Source organism: Pestalotiopsis fici (genome assembly GCF_000516985.1).
Source record: "Pestalotiopsis fici W106-1 unplaced genomic scaffold PFICI_Scf_2, whole genome shotgun sequence".
Classification (NCBI taxonomy): Eukaryota; Fungi; Ascomycota; class Sordariomycetes; order Amphisphaeriales; family Sporocadaceae; genus Pestalotiopsis; species Pestalotiopsis fici.
This window is the reverse complement of record NW_006917092.1, coordinates 5156913-5178788: the sequence shown is the minus strand read 5'-3', so window position 1 is coordinate 5178788 and position 21876 is coordinate 5156913. Positions and strand designations below refer to the sequence as shown.

The 21876-nt window shown below is 50.1% G+C and overlaps 9 protein-coding genes across 9 annotated transcripts; 4 read left to right on the top strand and 5 right to left on the bottom strand.

Annotated features, from left to right (window-relative positions):
- Positions 1–2846: 2846 nt before the first annotated feature.
- PFICI_03760 (C-5 sterol desaturase) lies at positions 2847–3948 on the top strand (the record flags this gene model as incomplete). Its single annotated transcript, XM_007832341.1, has 2 exons — positions 2847–3100; positions 3162–3948. 2 exons carry the CDS (start codon positions 2847–2849, stop codon positions 3946–3948), a joined length of 1041 nt encoding a protein of 346 aa, XP_007830532.1.
- Positions 3949–4985: 1037 nt separating this feature from the next.
- Positions 4986–5372, bottom strand: PFICI_03759 (uncharacterized protein; the record flags this gene model as incomplete). Its single annotated transcript, XM_007832340.1, has 1 exon — positions 4986–5372. One exon carries the CDS (start codon positions 5370–5372, stop codon positions 4986–4988), a length of 387 nt encoding a protein of 128 aa, XP_007830531.1.
- Positions 5373–6171: 799 nt separating this feature from the next.
- On the top strand, positions 6172–6993 carry PFICI_03758 (uncharacterized protein; the record flags this gene model as incomplete). Its single annotated transcript, XM_007832339.1, has 5 exons — positions 6172–6217; positions 6374–6468; positions 6531–6554; positions 6615–6739; positions 6813–6993. The coding sequence occupies 5 exons, from the start codon at positions 6172–6174 to the stop codon at positions 6991–6993; spliced, it is 471 nt and encodes a 156-aa protein (XP_007830530.1).
- A 1727-nt stretch (positions 6994–8720) lies between these two features.
- PFICI_03757 (Malate dehydrogenase) lies at positions 8721–10096 on the top strand (the record flags this gene model as incomplete). Its single annotated transcript, XM_007832338.1, has 7 exons — positions 8721–8733; positions 8814–8845; positions 8906–9016; positions 9079–9166; positions 9229–9691; positions 9749–9893; positions 9956–10096. The coding sequence occupies 7 exons, from the start codon at positions 8721–8723 to the stop codon at positions 10094–10096; spliced, it is 993 nt and encodes a 330-aa protein (XP_007830529.1).
- Positions 10097–10748: 652 nt separating this feature from the next.
- Positions 10749–11710, bottom strand: PFICI_03756 (uncharacterized protein; the record flags this gene model as incomplete). Its single annotated transcript, XM_007832337.1, has 3 exons — positions 10749–10880; positions 10975–11182; positions 11334–11710. 3 exons carry the CDS (start codon positions 11708–11710, stop codon positions 10749–10751), a joined length of 717 nt encoding a protein of 238 aa, XP_007830528.1.
- A 1437-nt stretch (positions 11711–13147) lies between these two features.
- PFICI_03755 (uncharacterized protein) lies at positions 13148–14897 on the bottom strand (the record flags this gene model as incomplete). The annotated part of the gene is made up of 3 exons (XM_007832336.1): positions 13148–13915; positions 14057–14367; positions 14531–14897. 3 exons carry the CDS (start codon positions 14895–14897, stop codon positions 13148–13150), a joined length of 1446 nt encoding a protein of 481 aa, XP_007830527.1.
- A 360-nt stretch (positions 14898–15257) lies between these two features.
- On the bottom strand, positions 15258–15479 carry PFICI_03754 (uncharacterized protein; the record flags this gene model as incomplete). Its single annotated transcript, XM_007832335.1, has 1 exon — positions 15258–15479. One exon carries the CDS (start codon positions 15477–15479, stop codon positions 15258–15260), a length of 222 nt encoding a protein of 73 aa, XP_007830526.1.
- A 960-nt stretch (positions 15480–16439) lies between these two features.
- PFICI_03753 (uncharacterized protein) lies at positions 16440–16857 on the top strand (the record flags this gene model as incomplete). The annotated part of the gene is made up of 2 exons (XM_007832334.1): positions 16440–16650; positions 16730–16857. The coding sequence occupies 2 exons, from the start codon at positions 16440–16442 to the stop codon at positions 16855–16857; spliced, it is 339 nt and encodes a 112-aa protein (XP_007830525.1).
- Positions 16858–17091: 234 nt separating this feature from the next.
- PFICI_03752 (uncharacterized protein) lies at positions 17092–20024 on the bottom strand (the record flags this gene model as incomplete). Its single annotated transcript, XM_007832333.1, has 2 exons — positions 17092–17714; positions 17774–20024. 2 exons carry the CDS (start codon positions 20022–20024, stop codon positions 17092–17094), a joined length of 2874 nt encoding a protein of 957 aa, XP_007830524.1.
- Positions 20025–21876: the final 1852 nt, after the last annotated feature.

The following is a 21876-nucleotide window of genomic DNA, read 5'->3' as shown; positions in this document are numbered from 1 at the left end:
TTGAAAAAGGTTAAATGTTATGATACTTACCCATCTCAACCGATATTGACATTTTCTTGTTGCCACTCCCATTTCAACTTGGTATACTGGAGAGCACACTAGACCATGGAGCATACTTGACCATCTTATTTCCCACAGTGGCATGTAATATGTGTGTTCTTTCTTGTCTTGGATGTCGGGCCATTTTACATCATTGCTCAACACATGTACAAATGCCGAGCAACACAACCGGCTCTTTGTTATGCGTGGTATCACGTTTCAAATAGACGTCGGTAGTTGAACCAATTTACCGGACAAGCTGCTAAGTTGGCGATTTTACATCTCAGATCTGAGACCTCCCTTCAACTGAGATTGTTAGATTCAAGTCATTTCAGTCACGCCAGAAAACAAAAAGTTGGGGGCAAAGTATACATACTCGGGATGTAGTTGGGAAATGAATAGAGTACCCCTTCCGGCCTGTGCCACGTTACTCATAGCCATCCACGGTAGCTTCTCGGTGTCGGGTCATTCAACCACTGTGCCTTTGTACCAAGCACCATCACCCGTGAGGTATGACGTGTTTGCCGCACTGATTCGTGAGCGTTCCACCTAAGTCAGATCTTGGTCTACTCGAGCGAATCGTCTCGTTCTGCGGAACAATGGCAACGACGAAATGTTACAGAGTACGCCTAAACATACCTAAGTGCACTTGATCGGAAACTTTCACACTCTAGATTGAGGGGTCGGCGATACTATGTTCGCCAGTGCAACAAGTTAATCCATTGACTGTAGCCGTCACTAAATGAATGGAGCCACATTCCTCGAGATACAAGCCCTGGGCTTATATGGCTGAACACAGGTTGATTTTCATGGCCAAGGCTTTCCGAACCATATTTACGGGCTGGTTGCCTCCTTCAAAAGATTTGTGAAGGTTCAATTTCGTCAATATCTTCGACGACTCGGCCCTTTACATAAAACAAAACAAACTGTTCTCTTTCAACAGTCTAATGTATGAAGCCACATGTCACAGTGGTTTAGTGGTTACGCTCTGCTCCTAGGAATTTTGTATTATTAACTCTCTTTCTCTCTCTCTCTCTTTCCCTCTATCTTCTCTTTTTGATTGGGTTCGCCCTTCTCTAGTATTTTCATTCAGTTCCCTGTAACTCTTCTTTTTCTGTTTCCATGCCCGGCGGTCGCCTGGGTGTTGTTTGTTTGTAAAACCTTGCAGACTGCTTTATTAAATATGTGATTCCATGCCTGAAACTACTAAGATTTTGATTTGTTCTATCCTCGTTTCCCTCGTTTTCAGGGACAATAGGCCGCGATGAATGTTTTTTGATGTTTCTGACTATTCTCGCACAAGACGACGACGACAGACTACATATAAATACCCAATTCCGCTTCTGTAGTGCCGCCTGGTATGAATAGAGGGAACATGCCTAGCCGATTGAGCTCCACCTCATTTTCATCTATGAAATCATCCTGGATGGGTAGTGTGTGACCAACATTTCACGAGCTGTGGTCCAAGTGAGCTGTGACAGTCGTTATCCGCTGGGCTGACGTTCAGTGACTCAATTGGATAAAGGACCCTGAAGTTTCGCTTCCCCACAAATTCTGCACGAGAGAAACATTCTAGCATCCAAGGCATCGGATCCTCAAGTTTCCAGTGAGCTGATGGTCTGGGGACAACGAATCGGATAGCTCGTTGCTACCGCTGCACATCATCCCAGTCTAATGTAAGGTGGAATCTGTCGGTGAGCCAAGTGGCATGTTGGATGATTGCGACCATTTATTGGATTGTCCAATCAGCTTCAACCATGCTGCAGACTTGTGTCTCATTCAAACTCTACTGGCTCTTATACTGCTTGCTACGCTGAAAGTTATAGTTTGCGAAACGGGTTTGGCACCATCTGCATTCTTATTCGTTCTGCAGGTCTCACAATTTTCGAGACATTTTCGCCAAAGTAGCGGAATGTCAATAGGTACTGGCAAAGGCAACCCGATTGCTCATATGTTCGCAAGGATAATTTACTTTTACTGCCTAGAAGTAGTGGATATCCAAAATGTTGCTCCACGAGAGAGCTAACCCAACCAATTGGACATGGGTGTCTTCCAATTACCAAGGCGCGAGCTGGGCTGAGCTGATGTCAGTCGTTGAAACTGGGGAATGGGGACATGAACATTCGATATATCCGTGATCTTGCGCTTGAGGACGTGATGGCAATTTCCTTTGGAGAATCAACCAAAAGACCAACAAGACGTCGAGTTGCTGCTACTTTGGCTTGACCATTTGTTTGTCTTGCGCATTATTTCCATCTGTTTCAACAAGAGTCATTGTTGTATGCTACAAGACTCAACGTCGGAACACAGCCTAATATATACTCGCTGCTACCTAAGAGTTCAGTTTGATTCACCTCTACACTTTTTATACCCAGCGCCTCGGGACGTTTCTTCTGCCCGTCTGCCCGCTAATCATTGACCCCCTTCGATTCAAACAAACTTCCGTCTTTAGCGCCAGCACATGCATAGTACCTAGCACGAACGGTACGACCCTGCGCACCACCCGGCTGCTGGTTCGCGTAATAATTTACATTGCTGCGAATTTCCCGCGAATCTCGAAACTCCGACCGCCTCTGCATTCATTACTTGTCGTTCTGACGGCTGCGGCTGGCTACCACATTCTCTTTCCTTGTTGCTTCTGTTTTCCTCCTCGTTTCCTACAGTCCTTCCTTCCGCCACTTTGGTCGGCGACCGCGACTTTAATAACAGACACAGACCTTGGATTTTGCAACACGACCCACCAGAAAACTGCCTAGGAAAATATCACAGACCCCCCGGCAACCAGTTTTCCTGCTGTTTTGCCCGCCATGGATATCGTGAATGAAATCTTCGATACCTTTATGGGCGATTATGCCTATGCTAAACTCATGCCATTGAAGCCGGCTCTTTATGACTTCCCTAATCCAACCAATGCGACGGGCGAGGCTCGGGCCTTTTCGTCATGGCAGTATGAGCCTGCCACCAAGTACTTCTCACTCGAGCCGAGCCAGTATGCCTACATGAGCTCGTGGGCCAGAGACAATATTTACAGGCAGTCGCTCAACCTTTTTCTAATCACTTGGTAAATCGCCGTATCCGACTGCTTCCAAAATACCGATCCCGGGACTAACACGAGGCCCTAGGATTTTTGGACTGCTCGTTTACTTCTTGTTCGCAAGTCTGTCGTACATTTTCGTCTTTGACAAGGGCACTTTCCAGCACCCAAAGTATCTCAAGAACCAAATCCGCCTAGAAATTCGTCAGACCATGATCTCCATGCCCATCATGTCGGTTCTGACGCTGCCCTTTTTCCTCGCCGAGGTGCGCGGCCACACCAAATGCTACGACGGCCTCGACGCGGCGCCGTTTGCGGGTTACAACTGGCTGCAGTTTCCGCTCTTTCTCGTCTTTACCGATTTTTGCATCTACTGGATTCATCGCGGCCTGCATCATCCAGCCGTATACAAGACATTGCACAAGCCTCACCACAAGTGGATCATGCCCACACCGTATGCCTCGCACGCCTTTCACCCCGTCGACGGCTGGGCGCAGGCGCTGCCGTACCATATCTTCCCTCTGCTGTTCCCTCTGCAAAAGCTGGCGTATGTCGGATTATTCGTCTTTGTCAACTTCTGGACCATTCTCATCCACGACGGCGAGTACGTGGCCAACAGCCCCGTCATCAACGGCGCGGCTTGTCACACCATGCACCATCTCTATTTCAACTACAACTATGGCCAGTACACGACGGTTTGGGATCGCCTCGGCGGTAGCTACCGCAAGCCCAATGACGAGTTGTTTGCCCGCGAGACCAAGTTTAGCCAAAAGGAGTGGAGTCGACAGACCAAGGAGATGGAGAAGATGGTCCGCGAGGTTGAGGGCGAGGATGACAGGCAATACGATCCCGTTGAGAGCAAGAAGAGCCAGTGAGAGGTGTCTCAACCTTCTTTTGCCACTCTGCAGAGCTGTCGGTCCATCATCACAGAAAGAGAGAACCTCGACCGAGGACATCACTTTCTCCCGGCGAATTACATGTCCTCTTCTGAACGGTGGCACTCGTGCCTTTGATGTTAAAGGTCGTCATGTCACGCCTTTAAAGAGTCGGAAGTCGATGCCAAAATTCTCGCTTTGACTCGAAAAGAGAGGGCATGAACTGTACATACAAAGTCATGGTTTGGGGGCGACCATCGACTTATGGCTTATGCCAATGCCTAAGATGGGCAATTTTTTCTACTATTAGAATCGACCTTGTTCTACAAAGGAACTCATGAAAGGGTCTGGCCTGGTCGCCTTCTGGAAAGAAATGCGACGGGCAGTTTGCTTATAGACTTTTAATACCGAGACCAAGATAAGATTAATGATATAATACATAACTTGTCCTATAATTGAGAGCAGCCTGGGGAACCTTGTTCGATTTAGCACGATTCGGCCTGGCGAAAACAAATAAACTTGAATTGACCCCGTTGTAGGATTGATCTTGTTGTTTTACACTTTCAGTTTTCAAATGTAGTGCTGAAATTATGGTACAAAGTATATAGATCACATTGCTCCGTCACAACGGACTCTTGTGATTTTCATGTTTTCTTATTTCAAGCGGGAAAAGCACGAGAAGAATTACTATGAAAATCAAGGCCTGACGAGGCCAACCAGACGCTATCGCATCGAATCTAGGAATGTCGCTAGCATTCCCATCTGAAATCGCCCCCAAAACGCCATGACGCTGAAAACACAAAAAGAGGTAAAAAAGAGAAAGAAAAGAATACTGCCGTATGGCGGCTTGTTGAGTAAGAATTAGAATTCCATCATGGAACTCCATGGCCCTCTTGCGACGAATCAAGAACGGTAGTCAATACAGTGATCCCGTCCACTGTTGGGTATAATCGAGTTCGTATATCGCATTCAGGTAAATGGAGATCTTGGTGAATTCAAGTGTTCGCGGGATCGGCCAAGCTTTCTCCCCCCCTTCTCTACGAGAAGCTGACAAACTTGGGATCTCTGGGGCGACCATCAGGCCCAATGCCATTGGCGCTGAACCGCTGCTCCATGTAGACCTTGCGGGCCTGGTCAAACTTCATGCGGCGCTTCTTCATGATGGAAAGGATCTCGCGCTTGGCGGCGTCGTCTAGCCCTGCGCGGGCGTCGCCGTCGGCAATGTTGCCCGCCAGGTCAAACGTGTCGCTGCTCAGGCCCGCCTCGACGTCGCCCGCAAACGTCGACGGCAGCCGCGCGTACAGGTACGAGCCCGGGTGCGCCACGGACTCGGGCACCAGGTGCAGCCACGAGTTGCGCGTCACGTAGAGGACCGTGCCGGTGACGAGCACCAGCAGGACGAGTGATGGGAGGAGGTACGGCATCGTCGCGTGGTTCGTTTCTTGTCGGTAGTGTTTTATATATTCTTTCGGTTTCGTTTTCCCAAGCCGTTGGAAGGTTTTTGTTTCGGAAGAAATTTAATCAAAGCGAAGAAAAAGGAGAGACTAGATGGTGGGTGATGTATTCGGATGTCGTGGTCGGCGATGAATGGCTGTGTAATCCCACTACTAGGGGAGTATCGGGTGCTGATGGCGGAAGCCCGGAGAGGGGGCGGAAGACAGACACAAAAGGAACGTAGAGACGAGATGAAAAGGAAAAGAAAAAGGCTGGCTTGGCAGATTTGTAGATCGCACCAGACAGTCGCCGTCAGGCCATGAAAGGCCAAAATAATTCAATGGGGTTGAAGTTGGGGAGTTTTGAGACTGCGCTGGAGGAAGAAAAGATGACAGGCCTCGCGATGCGCCAACAGCTCTGATATTATCAAATTCAAAGGGTGACGACGCCGACAGCATAATCAGTGTGGGTCCATGTGCATCTTGGCGAGCTTGGATCATTTATGCGTGATTGCACCCGCGTTAAGTGGATGGGTTGGGCCAATGTGGCGTTTTGACAGCTGAAGTGGAGATGAAGGAAAGAGAAGGGGAAAGCACAGCCACATTACCTCTTCCGCCCGCTCACGCAAAAGCCCAGCGAAAAGTGGCGCTAATTCGCATCAGGAAACCTAAGCGAATCCCACAATCAGAGCGACCGACCCGAGTTGTGTGCGAGAAATCGGTTTTGGTAGACGAAATTTCGAGATCAAGAGATTCAGCAATTTCGAAGCCTCCAAACCACACATTCACAATGCCTGCCAGCAACGTTTCGTCGGACCTGATCTGGGAGATCGTCCGTAAGTCTCACCCAGGACCTTTTAATTTTATTTTCTCTCCCGGCTCGACTCGAACGAATTGAAGAAGATGGGAAATTTGGGCGAGCGAGCATGGGAGAAAGACTGCATGATTATTGGTGGGAGACATGAGGGCTGATGGAATGATATCTTGAACAGGCTCCAACAACGCCTTCCTTGTCAAGCGCAAGGAGTCCGGCGGTGTTCAGTTCTCTCGCGACCCCTTCAACCTGACCAACAAGCACTCCCGCAAGGTAAGCTTCCTTTTGGACAATTTCGAGTTTGTGGGAGTATCATTCGGCTAACACCTTTATAGCACGCTGGTTTCGTCAACGAGAAGGTACGCGACACGGACACATGAAGGATTCAACCGGACACAATTAACACGCATGACTTCTAGGCTATCAGCGTTGGCCACAACGAGAAGGGTGGTGTCCAGGTCCTGACCAAGAAGACCGGCTCTGCCCAGAAGCCCGCTTCCGGCACCCACACCACCACCTACCACGGTGGCAAGTCTGCCCGCAGGTATGTCACGAGCTTTCCCCTAGAACCGCTGCAGTATAAGGATTTGATATGCTGACTTGTCTCGTCCCTAAAGCTCCTACAAGGCTGTTGCCAACCAGGCTGCCAAGAACGGCTACCGTGCCGACCTCCGTGAGGCCGCTGTCCAGCGTGTCTCTGCCGTCCGCCGCTCCCAGCGCGAGCCCAAGCCTACCCCCGAGAGCAAGCCCCGTGGTGCCAAGGCCAAGAAGGCCGCTGCCGCCGAGGAGTCGTCGTAAATGTCTTTCCAGTTGTGTGATATAATATGATGGATGACATGGTCTAAGGGAGGCTAGGTTGGCGAAAATGGCGTATCTCTGCAGCTAGAAAAGGATCCGAAGAAGATCCACGGCAGCTTGTGAATACAATTGATTCAACCTCAAAATATTATTGCAATACGTGCGTGAAGTGAAAGCCCCGGGGCGCAACCGTGTGTGACCCGCCGCTACTTGTCCACGGAAAGCAAAGTCGTCGGATTGATACTTGGCCAATGCATACCTGCGCAAACATCTGGCATGTGACTTGTGATTGATACTTGGATTGGCGGGGCCCCGTTGATCGAGTATTCCGTACCGTTTCCGTGATGCTGTGTACTCCGGTAGGCTTCGGGTGCCTATGGCATCGTCATGGACCAGATGACGTGACCTTGAGAACTAGAAAACACTTGGCTGAAATGAGCATGCCATCTTGGCTGTCTCATTCGGCATCCGAGGAGCCTGGGTGATACAACGGAATCCCCCGGCCAGGTATAGATCTGCGGAATCAATAAGCATGGGAAATACGAAAATGTATAGGGCAGTCAAAAGACGACTATTCCTAGCATCGAGGGAGGTTGATCGAGAATGGAGCTACGCAGAGTCCGGTCTTGCCCGACCGGGAAGACAGCGACAGCTGAAAGCCTCGGAAGCTCACGATAGTCGGGCTGCTAATTCGGCAATCTATAGTAGAGCTCACGTCGTGCTCGCTTATCCCAAGCCGACCAGGCCGACAGGGCGAATAATTTGCGTCATGTGTTCAGCAGCGGAAAAGAATCAAGTATCCATAGTTGAGACGCATGTGTGACTTGTTGTCCGGTAATAAGAAGAAACAAAAGATAGACAATGCACAACTTAGAACGTTTGGATGTGCCGCCAACCACGACACCCAGACGCTTGGCGGGCCGTCAGAGGTTGGGTGATGTTCATGCCGTGGTGCCTTATGTCATCAAGTTAGATACCTACCTACTATTATCTCCGGGCTTTGTTACCCAAAGAAGCCGTCATGGAAATTTAGACCAATAGTCAGAAGGGGAAATAAGAGACGGTCGTTTTTTAACGCCTGTTCAATGTTCCTTCTAACCGTAGCACCTCCCTAACCTCAGGAACACCACAGTAAAATAAGGTCAAGGTACCCAGGTTACGACGGGATGGCGGGGTAACTGGCCCAGACCCCAGCCCACTAAGCTCAAACAGTCCCTGAGCTTGTGAGGATCCCGCCCGAGCTGCGCGCCGTTTCCAATGGCCGCTCACCACCAGAAACCGCTCTGCCCCGCCATCCCCAGCAGGGTTCTACATAATCGCGTTTCTCTCTCCCACCCCCCTCGCAAACAATCAAAGGAGCTCAAGTGAACACTATCGGCGCAAATAAAAGGGTGAGTCTCGCTCTCAACTTCCATTCCGGTCTATCCCATCACTGAATCCACGTCCCTTGATATATTCTTTTTCTGTTCTTGCTGCTCTCCAAGGTATAAGATCATCGTCTCCTTCTCATTTGGCGGGGTAATATTGCTCTGTCTGCAGCTCACACTCTCCTTCCCAACAACACCTTGTCACACACCACCTTTCCCATATAAAAGCTTCCCGACCGCTGACTTACAACCCCGCGTTTAGATCTCAGCAACTCCTCGACTTTTTTGTCACTCACTCCTCTTCTTCAATCACAACAAGACATCCAAGCAAGACCAATCCAACAAAGTAGATCCTTCACAATGGTCAAGGCAGGTGAGTAACGTAGAAACCATACCGTTTGCGGATACCCATCTCTCTCTCGCGAGCATTACTAACAAGTTGGCTACCCACAGTCGTTGCTGGAGCCTCTGGTGGCATTGGCCAGGTCTGTCAAACCTCAACAAGAACTCATCAGCCTACCTGAGCGTCGACTAACACTGTCCAGCCTCTGTCGCTCCTCCTCAAGCTCTCTCCCCTCGTCGACGAGCTCGCCCTCTACGATGTTGTCAACACTCCTGGTGTCGCCACTGATCTGTCCCACATCTCCTCGACTGCTGTGAGTAGTTTGTGTATTACTCCGAGCACCGACAACATCATACTAACAAGAGTGCTTAACAGAAAGTCACTGGCTACCTCCCCAAGGAGGATGGCGGCAAGGCTGCCTTCAAGGATGCCGACATTATTGTCATTCCCGCTGGTATTCCCCGTATGTACTATTTCTCTCATAACATACTCCATCTTCTTCACCGACTAATCATCGTCTTACAGGCAAGCCTGGCATGACCCGTGATGACTTGTTCAACATCAACGCTGGCATTGTCAAGGGCCTGATTGAGATTGCCGCCGAGGTTGCCCCCAAGGCTTACATCCTGGTCATTTCCAACCCCGTCAACTCGACCGTTCCCATCGCCGCCGAGGTCCTCAAGGCCAAGGGCGTCTTCAACCCCCAGAGACTCTTTGGTGTCACCACTCTGGATATCGTCCGTGCCGAGACCTTTGTTGCCGAGATTACTGGCAAGAAGACTGGCTCTGAGCTCACAGTTCCCGTCATTGGAGGACACTCTGGCGAGACCATTGTCCCCATCTTCAGTGCTGTCCAGCCCAACGTCACTATTCCCAGTGACAAGTATAAGGACCTCGTCAACCGCGTTCAGTTTGGTGGTGATGAGGTCGTCAAGGCCAAGGACGGTGCTGGCTCAGCTACTCTGTCCATGGCTTTCGCCGGTTTCAGGTAGGCATCAAGATTGAACATTGTTTAGTCAAATTTGCCCGACTGACCATTGTATAGATTTGCCGAGAAGGTTCTCAAGGCCATCAAGGGCGAGAAGGGTCTTGTCGAGCCCAGCTACGTCTACCTTCCCGGTGTTCCCGGTGGTAAGGAGATTGCTGAGAAGACTGGTGTCGACTTCTTCTCCGTCCCCATTGAGCTGGGCGTAAGTTACAAACAAAATATTCTCCTCTTTCTGTCTATGAATCGAAACTAATCAAACAATAGCCCAACGGTGCCGAGAAGGCTGTCAACCCTCTGACCAACCTCACCAGCGATGAGAACGCATACCTGCAGAAGGCCATTGAGGGACTCAAGGGCAACATTGAGAAGGGCATCAGCTTTGCCCACAACCCTCCCCAAAAGTAAATCCAACCCAACCCCCCTGAAGCTTGCTGTTTGGAGCACGCAAAGAATGCGTCAATGTTTGCGCCTGTTCATTTCTTCGATGGAAGGATGGGTTACACGAAGGATTTGCCCTATAAACGGCGTCGTGTGTAGACAAACTAAAAAAGCGATCTAGCGATCAATGAGACCATGTGACTGATGAAAGGTTTCTTCCCAGGCTGTAATGTGATTTTCTTATCTAGGAAGTAATGAATCCACGATGAATGGACAACCCAAACCCCCCTCGTTCCTCTTCCCACCACGATCTCGACGAGCACCTCCCTCCTTATTAAGAATCGGATGCGACATAAGCGATGAGGCTTCCATGGATGGGATTCCTGACCGAGCGAGCGAGCAAGCGGATTGGAGCATGGAATGATGGCAGGACGTGAATATTGAGAACAGCAGTACATAAGAAGACTGGATATTATTAATAGATGCGAAAAAACGCCACAAACGCCGTGCTCCTGTATATGCATCTAATATGAGAATCTCGTGAATTCTTTTGCACTAGTAAATCTTTTCTTCTGTTCATTTTCATTCTGGCCTCCCCAGATTGTTTTCCCAGCATGATTTGACATGCTATAATTACTTCATTCTCATATCATGGTAAGTAGTAAGAGGTCTAGTATCATCATGATTTGGCGGTTATGGTCTTGATCTGAAATACGGCGCCGGGCAATTCGCTCGACTCGGCCTGCACTGTGGCATTAACGCCCAATGCTGCCAGAGCTCCTCTTACTATGCCACATGGAAACCAAAGAAACTAGAGATGAAATATGCTGATTAGTAAATTCGTCCCATGGAATCAGACGGGAGTGGGAAAGACGAAACAGGAATAGAGAAAAGAAAAAACTCACAGGCTGAGCTCTTACGACAGCCTGGCCACCAGCATCGGTACTCATGCGCGAAAGAGGGCGGAACATGTTATCGGTCAAGACGTAGACACCGCGGTGGTTGGTCTTGAGATTGTCGATTTGCTTCTTGAAGACGAGAGTCCATAGATCCTTGCAGAGAAACTTGATCACATCGAGGGTATCGTTGAAGCGGGGGCGATCGCGTGAGAATCTGCGTTGTAGCAAGAAAACGGGTTAGAAAAAAATAAAAAAGAAGGGAAAAAATCGCAGAACAAAATGCAGGGCCTTCTAGACATTTCTGAGGCGGGTTTCGCGCCAAAAAGTCCTCGGCCAAAGGAGAGGGAGGAGAGGTTATGACTTACCGCTCCACCAAGCCCAGTCCAACTCGATATCCCAGAGTCTCGAGGCGATAAAATACAGCATCTCTCTCCTCCTCGTCATCGAGTTTCCTCGTCCCCGTCGCTGCCGTGCCCGTTGCCGATGCCGTCGCGACGCTGCCAGTACCGTCCTGGCTATTGCTGGTATTTTGATTGTTCGCCGTGCTGCTGCCGCCGCCGCCGCCGCCGCCGCCCGCACTTCGGTCTGCCGTTGCCGCGTCGGCAGCTTCTAGCTCATTGACGAGTCGGTACGCCATGGGCACAATCTCTATCAGCAGGAGATCGAGACATGATGAGTTGAGAAATGTGGCCGACGGGTCCGAGGCGTTGAAGGGTGGGAGGGGTTGATCAAAGTTGGACATGTTGGGCGACCTTTTGTGTGTTTTCCCCCCTCTGTGTAATAGTGTCGTCTGTCTATATTCCTCTCCGTCTTTGTATTTCCCCGGACTCTTGTAAGGGGTAGTCTATTCTCGCTCCTTGTCTTCCAAGAACACAGTCTCTCCCGAGGTCGTCGCCGTCGTCTCGGACTGTCTGTAGTTTGTTTCCTGCTTATGTCGTATATCTCGTACTGGAAAGACAGAACCGGCGCATGTGCCGTTCAAGGGAGGCCGAGATTTTGCGCCCGTCTACTTCAGGTCCCCCTTGGAGGTGTTGCGCCGAGCGAATCGAGGGGTTCTGTTTGCGCGCGCAGGCGAGATTGCGCCGTCGCTTCTGAAAAGAAGCAGAAGAGAGTCTTCAATTCTTTGCTTTAGAATTTCCTTTCCCCTTCCTTGCTGCTCCTCCGTCTGTGAGATTACGCGCTCTTCCTTGGCGCTCTACCCTTTCGGTAAAGGTTGACCTGTTCCAAAGCGCTCGAAAATGACACCCCAAAGTATGAGAATGCGCTCGGGTATGGGCCGTCTTCTTTGAGTAATGTTCACTTCCTGTGCATCTGTGACAAGGGTAGCTGCTTCCCAAGGAGAAATGGTTGTGTGGTAGTTCGTCGTGTTGTTCGGCAATCTTCAGCACGAGAAGGGTTGCGGTAAGTCGATGAACGTAGGACCAGACAGACGACAGCCTGTACGTACTGGACTAGCTCAAGCTCAACCCCTGCTGGAGCACTTGAAAGTTGTGAGGGGCCAATTGGCTTTTAGTGTGGGGGTGGCAGTAAATGTAGTGGTACGTCCATACACTATGTACCTTGCCTAGGTAATTTACGCGGGGGGACCTGGAAGACTTGATAATCATGAATACATTATTACCTTTGTGCTCAACCACCTCGGGCAAAAAGCACTGTAGTTTTTACAAATTTAACAAATAAAAGCACCATGGATCATTATCGTGACTTCGTTTGCATTATGAATGGGTCTACAGGCTGCTCGAACCTCGGGTCCCCCCTCTAGAGCAGAACCATGCCTGATGTCTATAGCAAATCGATTTCTCAGCGCTCCTTACATGCTCATCATCACATATTGCAAGCGCCCCGATTCCTGTTTCCAGAGATGTTCACGCGCAACCGACGGGTTCCGTCTCCTCACTTCAATCCACAAACGAAACTGTTGTTTGGTAATGTAGACATACCAATGGCCACATATGCAATAGCCGCACTCGTTCGCTAGTTCGCTCGTTCGTTCGCTCGCTCGCTCGATCAAGCCTATCATTATACACAAGAACGCTTCTTTCTCATGCTTAATATCTCTTCTTCAGAAGAGCCCTTGTGGTGGTATATCCGGTTTTACCAAAAGCCCTCAAATCAAAATCTTCCGCCAACGCCGTGCCCATGCATGATTTACACATTTTCCATATGGCCATCGTGATACTCAAGTGTGAAAAGGGGGATAGGCCCAGTCTGGTACCGCCGTAGACATGCCGCCTGTGTTCTGATTCTGGCGCTTCGGTTGCGGTCTAATCGGCTCGTCGTCGTCACTGCTCAGAGTCAGGTCAATAACCTCGGCCGTTCTCTTCCGAGAGCCACTAGGTGTTGATGTCGATCCATTGGCGTGTGCATTGTTTGAGGGGGTGCCGTTCATGGACTGAGAAGGTGTCTTTATGCGTTGGTTGGCCGGTGGGCTGTAGTCGTCTAGTGCCACTACATCATCATCGTCATCTACCTTAATGCTGGCGATTGTGTGTGCACCCGAGTGTCTTGCTCGCTTTGGCTCAGGCTCTGACCGACCCTCTGTTCGCCACTCTCCGTTGGGCTCAATGGTTACCTGCTCAGTGTCCTCGTGAGTTCTGTCTAGAATGTCCTTGACGTACTCATCAATGGCAAGATTCTCAAACGCTGCGGGCTTGTTGCAGATGGGACATAACCACTGAGGACCCTGTTCTTGCAGGTAGAGATATGACGTGACATCAAAACACTGGATGTGGCTGCAGGTAGTCGAACGACAAGGGTCCTTCAGTCTTCCGTACGTTAGGGGGCACTTGAGTGACAGAACTTCTGATGTTGCGACTACGTCAGGATCGTTGGCAGCCTTGGCGCGCTCCTTAAGGACCGAGGCCTTGGGGATCTTCTTGGTCTTGATCTTTGTGACCAGGTCTTCGACGGGTGAAAGCTTGCACAAGAAAAGTGCGAGGTAGAATTTCTATGCAAACAGTTAGCAGGTACAACACTCAATGGTATTTAAATCAAGAAGTCAGGTTTTATGAGCATAATCACTGCTTGGAGAAGGATCCAGGAAGATATATATGCTCACTAATGGCTCTTGATTGTGGTGTTTCTTCACCTTATTCGTCAAGGCATATGTAAACTCGATGTTGTTCACATATGAGGTCTTATCAAGACGCAAGGCATCTGTGATGTCCACGGGCCTAGTAGACCCTGCCTTGCCCTTCAGACCTCGGAGATTGGCCTTGATCTCGCCGCCATTGACCTTGAGCTCCGACTGATGCGGAAAGGCAATATCTTGCAGACCTCGGTCATCGGCAGCGCAAAAGACCATGACACGCATAGTCTTTTCGGCCACACAATTGTGTAGCGCGGGATGTTCACTCGTCTTGAGCGTGATTGTGTTAGAGTTACGATGCTGAGTCATGACTGTCAACGTATTAGCAACTAATCTTGAACGGAAAAACGCGGGTCTGTTTGCGCATTTGCCAAACTCAATAAAGTCAGTGGGATGCGCGTTAAGTTGAGGCCAAGTCGCGAACTTTGCGATGGCATTTAACCGTACCGTCTGAGAGGATGGGATCCAACGTACTTTCGAGAGTTCTCACGCTCCCGATCAACTGATCCACGCGGTAGAAAGGACTCGGCTTGAACTGGAGGGCTGGTCGACTAATTAGCCCTTGTCGGTTGTAGCCAAAAGACTCCTGGAAGGGCATCATACCAGGCCTTTGGGGCACAGAAGCAGGCGATGCGCCCCATCGCGTCTGAGAGTGAGAGTTGGCATAGCCTGAGTTAAGATTATGCTGAGAATACACTCCGAGGGCGGGGTTGGGGGCGGGGTTGTGGTTGTTGGTACTGGCATTACTGCCATTGACGTTGTACGCTTCAGATCCTCGTGCATAGCCCGTGGCTGAGGAGGAACCCTGAGGGTATTGGCCCCGGCGACTTGCGCCCGCCATGATGCTGTTGATTGTTTCCTTGATAAGTGCGTATTGTGCTGGGTCGGTCAGAGAACTTTCGTTCAGAGCTGGTTGCGCAGAGAAACGAAGAGTGTTAGCAGGTGTTTGCATTAATAAGAAAGAAAGAAAACTCCTGATTGGGGACGAGAGAAGTAATCAGATGGGATGGAGTGGGAAAGAAAAAAAAGAAGAGGAAGGCCTGAGGGATCGAGTTGGAAAGTGGTTCCCTTGGCAGCGCGTTTCAACTAATCGGTCCACCAGCGACGTGTTGAGATAAATGGAAGGAACGCGAAAACAGAAACCACCGATAAATCGTTGCCTGTTTGTTCTTGCTTCCATTCGATCCCGCAAGGCCACCAATCAACCCAAACTTCCATCTCTTCGTGTTCCAATGCCTTGCGCGCAAAGCAATAAGAGGGCGCCCTTACCGTACATGATACGCCTTTGCAGTTCGGCCTTGATACCGCTTGTCCTCAGACCAGCAATCGAGCATACGTTCTGCAGCTGCTTAACAAGCAAGAGGCTGACTTTCTGCCGGAACTGTTCGATCTCGGCACGATGCGGGTTGCTGGAGGAAGACATGGCTAGTCGTCAAAGTTTCCCCAGGAAATGCGCGGAAGATCCTTGACCTTCTTGTTGGAGATCTCGAGGCCTGCGGCTGCTACCGACTGGCAAGGCAATCAGGTTGCAATGTTGGGAACCGCATGAGGAAGGCTCGATAATCGGGAGGACTTTAGAGTTATGCGCAGGGTCAACACCTGAACGGCACGAGGAGTTTTGAAGATGGCCGTCCGTCGGCTGTGCAAGCTTAGCAGATTGTCGTCTCTAATAAGCGGATCAGCTGAGCAAATAATTGCTCGCGATCACAAAGGTAAGAGGATTCGCTTCTGGTATCCCAAGTATGCAGTGCTAAGATGGGCGATGACGGAGGTAATCCAGACAGTATCAAGATACTTGTGATACTTTCGGTAATAGTCGGCGACGGGTCGATGTGATAAAAAGGTAATGAATACAAAATAATGAAGCCAAGTCGATGATGGAAAGAAGACTAAATAAATCTTATGCTGCTCGAGCCTGATTGAAACGAAACAACGACCTTGCCGTCGTCCCTGTCCAGGTAGGTAGGAGGACCGGGCAGGCTGTCTACCATGTCGGGCGGCGGACAATATTCACCGCCTGCCAGTCTTAGTGAACACTTTAAAGGGATCCGTCGCCCTTGTCCCTCACTTGTTTAGCGCTGGGTCCCTCAATTCCATTGAAGGGGGCATGGCTGGGCATGGGTAACGGAAGTGCATGTCTGGGACTCTGGGCAAAGACAAGGGGACCTAGGATAGCTTATCCGATAACGACTTGCCTTAATTTTTTTTTTTTTTACATTTTCCACTGTATCAGAGCAGCACCCAGAATCACGGCCGCTAATGGGAGACGCCCCACCAAAAAGTTGCACGTCTTTTGTCTTTCTGCCCGTACACATCCAGGTGCGATTTCAAACTACACCCAAACCCCCCTCAAAAACAACATTATAAACAAATAGACGTCGCAATGGCCAAGAGTTCGCGTGCCAGCACTGTCAAGACCAACAACCAGCGCCTCAAGGCCAAGGTCTTTGGCCCGGTGGAACAGGCTCGCATGGAGCGTCTGTCGGCGAAACTTTTGGAAGTCGCTGCTGCGCCCAAGCCCGAGAAGCCCGAGGCCGAGAACGAGATGAAGATTGTGGACGACGAAGCAGAGGCCAAGGCTGATCAGGACGATGGTAAGAAAAATCTCGACAGTTAAACCAAGCAATGCACAAGTGATCGTACTTGGATATGTAGCTAATTCTCCTTGCGCAGCCACTATGGATGTCGACAAGCCTTCATCCAACACTCGCAACTCCAAGAACCGCATTGCCAAGCGGAAGAAGCCTTCCAAGATTGTCTTCCCCAAGTACAGCGACCGAAAGAAGACCAAGAAGAGGTAGATGGCAGAAGTTGAAAGCGGTTCATAACATATTCGAGTATTTATAGGGCATTCCCAGGAGTTTCTGGCGTCAAAAGAGAAGATCTGGTACCATTTGTATTTGTTGCGTCGTTCTGCTTGACGACTTGGCCCTCATTCCGGGCTGTCTACTTTCATACAATGAGACGTTCCTCATAATCATGACTACATATTAATGTACACTGCGCAGCTGTGTGAAGGTCTACGCTCAATTCTGCTAGGCGACAGGTGCAGCATTAGCAGGCACCGTCGCGACTGCGCCATGTGAAGCTGGAGGAGATGCGTTTGGAGCAGTCGGTGCTGCCACAGAAGGGGGGATCTCTGCCGGTTTTGTTTCTGTTGATGGCGGAGCTGCTATTGGGGTTGGTGCAGCGGTTTGATTTGTAGGCGCATTGGTGATCGGTGGCGCATGAGATGCGGGTTGAGCTCTTTGAACAGTATTATTAATAGGCGTGGCTGGCAATGCCCCGTTATTTACTGGAGTCAGTGCTGCCGATGATGGTGCTGCCGTCGTCGGTGTTGGTTCTACCGTTGGTGCTGGTGTCGAGGCAGGTTGGTCCTGAATTGCTACACCAGGCTCTTGCTTGACGACTGGTGGCGGTGGTGATGGTTTCGGCGGTGCTGGAGCATCGGGATCAAGAAACCGAGCCGGAACTCCTTGGGCGGCAAATGACGCAGTACCAACCCAAGCACCCACCAAGCGACTCCATTTGTAGTCGCCGCTTTGCAGCTTCTGGATTTCCTTGTAGGCTCTCGAATCATAATATGGCAGACCTGTCTTGGGATCCTTGTACCGCGCCGTTTTGTTTGTAACTATGCACTTTGGCGGCGGTGCTGGCTCTGTGATATGGTTAGCTAAATCTGCAAATCGTCTTTACGTATAACACCGGATCACATACTTGCGAGTTTGGCCATTTCTTTGCCAAACAGGATGTGCTGCTGTACGCCTTTCTGCTCAATGGCATCTTCGTCAAAGTTTTGCAGGATGATAGAGTTACAAGTTGCCTTCATATTTGGCGGAGGTGGTGGCCGAGGAGTTGGTGGTAGATCGGGCACACCCGCCGGTTCTTTTGCTTTCTTGGAAGCATTGTTGTGAGATGCCTTCTGACTTCCCGGGGGCTTAGTTGATGAATGTGCTGATGTTTGTCCTTTGGAACTGGGACCTCCTCCTGCCTTGGACTGTGGGCGCTGTTGCGGTTGGGGTTGCGGTTGCGCCTGTAGTGGTGCCGGGTGTGGAGGTCGTGCTACTCGGGGTGGCGTCGGCGCCGGCGCGGATACGGGCGCCGGTGGAGGTGGGCGAGCGTTCGTCTGCGGCATAGACAGCGGCGACGCCCTTTGACCCGCATTTGGTGCTGCCAGCACATTTGAAGACTGGCTAGCTGGGGGCGAATAACCGACCATGGGCATGGAGAGGCCGCTCTTTGTAACACCCGGTGGAGGCGCCAGAAAGCTGTTGGATAGTGGTTTCATCTCGGGAGGCTTCATGACTGGGCCTGGTGATTGCATTGGAGGTGCAAAAATACTCGTGGTGTAAGGCGCTGGATTGGGAGCCTGGAGATTTGGTGGCGCCAATTCAGGAGGTCTCGATGGTGGTGGTGGTGGTGGTGGTGGTGCTTGTGATGCCTGTGGCGCTTGTGGTGGTAGAGATGCTTCAGGCGGTTGAAATGCTTGGGGAGGCTGAGATGCTTGAGGAGGTTGAGAGGGTTGTGTTGTCTGTGGTGCTTGTGGTGCCTGCAAAGGTTTGCTTTCATCAGTATCAGCAATGGTAGACTCCGGGGCTTTTGGCTCAGGAGCTACTGGCTGCGATATTAGGGTTTCTGTTGGCTCAGGTTCCAAATTTGTCGATCCGGAGACTTCTGGGCCAGGTTTTGGATGATTAGAGTCATGAGGGTGAGTCTCTGTTCTCTGGGGAGCAATTGGTTCTGTTGGGGCATTCTCTTGTTTCGCTGAAGGTGGATCGACCGTCGCATTTGGAGTTTCCGCTGCTAGCGAGTCCTTGCGAGTTGAAGCTCCCGTATCTTTTATTGCGTCGTCTGATTTCTCCTTGTCGCCTTGAGCAGATGATCCTGTGGCAGGCGGTTGCTCTGTCGATGCGCTCTGATCCTTGGATTGCTCGCTCTTGTTGGAGTCCTGCTTTTTACTCTCTTCCCCTTTCCCAGACTCATCTGAGGCCTTTGTCCCAGCTGTAGAGGGACGTTTTTTGACAGGCTTCTCCTTTTCCTCAATTGTGACTGTCTTTCCAAGGTATTTGAGCTTGCCATCAACCCATTCGCCCATGCCACTCCAGAAAGTCACCACTGGACCACTGAGTTGCCTATTGTTGAGCGCTGCCAGTTTTGCCTTGCGCTCTTCTTCGCGCTGCTTTTCGGCCTCTTCCCAGCGGTTCAGACTCTTCGAGTTTCGTTGCTCGACAATGGCCGCCTCTGCCAGCCGCTCGGCTTGCGTCATGGGTGGTTTCTTCATTGCTTCCATTCTCTTGGCCTTGCGCTCCATAGCCTCCATAAGCTTCAGGCGCTTTGCCTCCCTTTCGACCATTTGCTGATGCAGCGCCTCCTTGCTCAACATGGTGGTCTCTCGCTTCGAAGCTCTTGTAGGCATGTCCGCAGGTGTTGGTAGCCAGCTCGCCCTCTCCGACTTCTTCTTTGGCCTTGGCGCGGGCGTGGCTGTGGAGGAAGAGCCCGGCGTGGCTGTTGGGTCGACTCTGACCTTCTTTCTGAATTTTACTGGAATCGCTTCCTGGGCCTTGCGCTTGCGCGCTGCCAGCTTTCGTTCGCGAGCCTGTTTCTCCAGTTCCTTTTCGCCCTCATCCTCGTCGCCTTGTGCCTGTGCATCTTCATCGTCGGACGACGAGTCCATCTGCGCATCCGAATCAGCCTCGTCGACATCCTCGAAACCGGCATCGTCTGCATCTTCGGCAAAGAGTAGTTCGAGTTCGTCGTCAGGCTCCTCCGCAGCCAGCATGGACTTCATGCGGTTTCCGGCCGTCGAACGCTTGGATCGGCTCGTCGCAAGCCATTCGACCTGTGGTGCTTCTTCCGTGTCCTCATTGTCGGAAGCGTCCGAGCTGCTGCTGCTGCTACTGGTTGGTGGCTCGTTCTTTTCTTCCTGCTGGTCCAGCTCCATGCGCTGTTCGTCCCCTTCGGCCGCCATCGCAAAGCCTGTCGATGCTTCACAGGTATCTAAAAGCTCGTCATGGGTAGCGAAGGTATTTTGTCTCGTCAATAAGATCAGTAAAACGATCGCGTGCCGTGTAAAATCACTTTGGTAATGTGTCGATGAGCTGCTTGCGGCTGCGGGTCGCGCACTAGCTGTGAGTCGCGTTGGGGAACTTTTTTTAATTGACCCTTGTACGGGAACTCGCTTGCTAGCACCGCGCCAGCGATGATGTAGCTAATGCTAGAGCACAGCCACATCTATATTACAGCCTTGGACGTTGCGCCCCAAACTATAGTGGCTTCCTAAGCTTGCCAAGATAGCTTGTGATCATATATCATATATTTTTATATGCATCGTCATGGTTCTCCGTAGATTTATTCTCAGTTTCTAATTTTGTCTTCTGTCATCCCTTAATCAGTCCATTTTACTATTCCCAATGCTTTCTTGAGCTTGAGTATGTAATCGACTAGCATTGTGATTGTTCAATAATTCAATTTTGGTCAATGCCCTCGCTCAACTTGGGGAGTATGACAAAAGGGGTGCAAATATACTTCACATTCATTAAATAAATATATTCAAGCAGCATTCAAAAATGACATCATCTAAGTTATTGGAATTGTAATGATAAAAGAAAATATTCCCATGTTCCTAGGCCGAGTGACTCCCAAATTCCGAGCTTGAGAAAATGGAGCATTTTTTAAAACTCCATTTTCATGCCGATCACTTTCTCGCTGAAGTCCGAATAAACCTTGAACCTGCTCAGATCGAGAAAGTTTTGCCAGGGATACCGATCGCCATTGGATCATTAAAGTCTCCGTAAGAGAACAACAATACTGAAGCGACAAATATTTCTTCGATTGCCGGTATCGGCGCCTTTCCAAGGCGTGTCAAAACTATTGAATTGGTACCTCCACGAGCGGTGACTATGGATACCTATACCCACGATTTTAGCGATCGCCGCGCAACTTTTTGAGTCATTGTTGACCAACCTTGATCCTAGATCTTCTAGAAACACAAATCCAATGTAGGGACTTGCTAACGGCAAGTACAGATACATGTGTGTACTGGTAGATACTTGCTGCCTGATATAGAAGCTGTTGTTACCAAGGCTCGTTACTTCCTAAACAAGATGAGTCTTTAAATTATTCATTTCTGCTGTCATCATACCTGCAATCTCAATCTACCCCAAATGTAATGTGGTCTTTGCCTACAAATTCCTACGTCACGGATATGACTGTCTGCTTCGATGTTTCTGCCAGATCAGAAAGGGTGGACTTTCGCACAAGACCCAGAATCTGCCCATGTGGTTTGTACCCACGGATGATCCAGTACCATTGTACTTCAATATCTGTCGTGTATTGATGAAGCTGGCCAAGAGCGCCTGCCGAGTAATTTGGGTGCCGTTCATCCGTATGTATTGGGTCCAGGATCAAGAGATGTCTTGACATCACAGCGTTCATGTGTTCCATGTCTGTATGTCCATTGTTCTAAAGATTGTTTGTAACTGAATCTTCCCGAAAATCGAAAAGCTCGCCATCGAAAGCAATGCTATAATTGCGAATGCTGCCTTGGGATTGGGCCGCAAGGGAATGTTATATGTTCCATGGATAGTAAAAGCACTAGCTATCGAGTAGCTATGTTGCCAAGCTTAGAATTCTCTGCTATCCATTCCCTATATTCATACTTTCCGGCAGAGTGAGATTGCCGAGTGGAATCCAAAGTTCGCTAGATCGATGTGGATTTCTTGCTCACACGCAAGAACTTTTCCCTCGGGGGCAAGACGGTCAGCATCCAACAAAGCAAGTCTCCATCCTCCGGGGTTCGCCCCCCAATGCAGGCCCCCTGA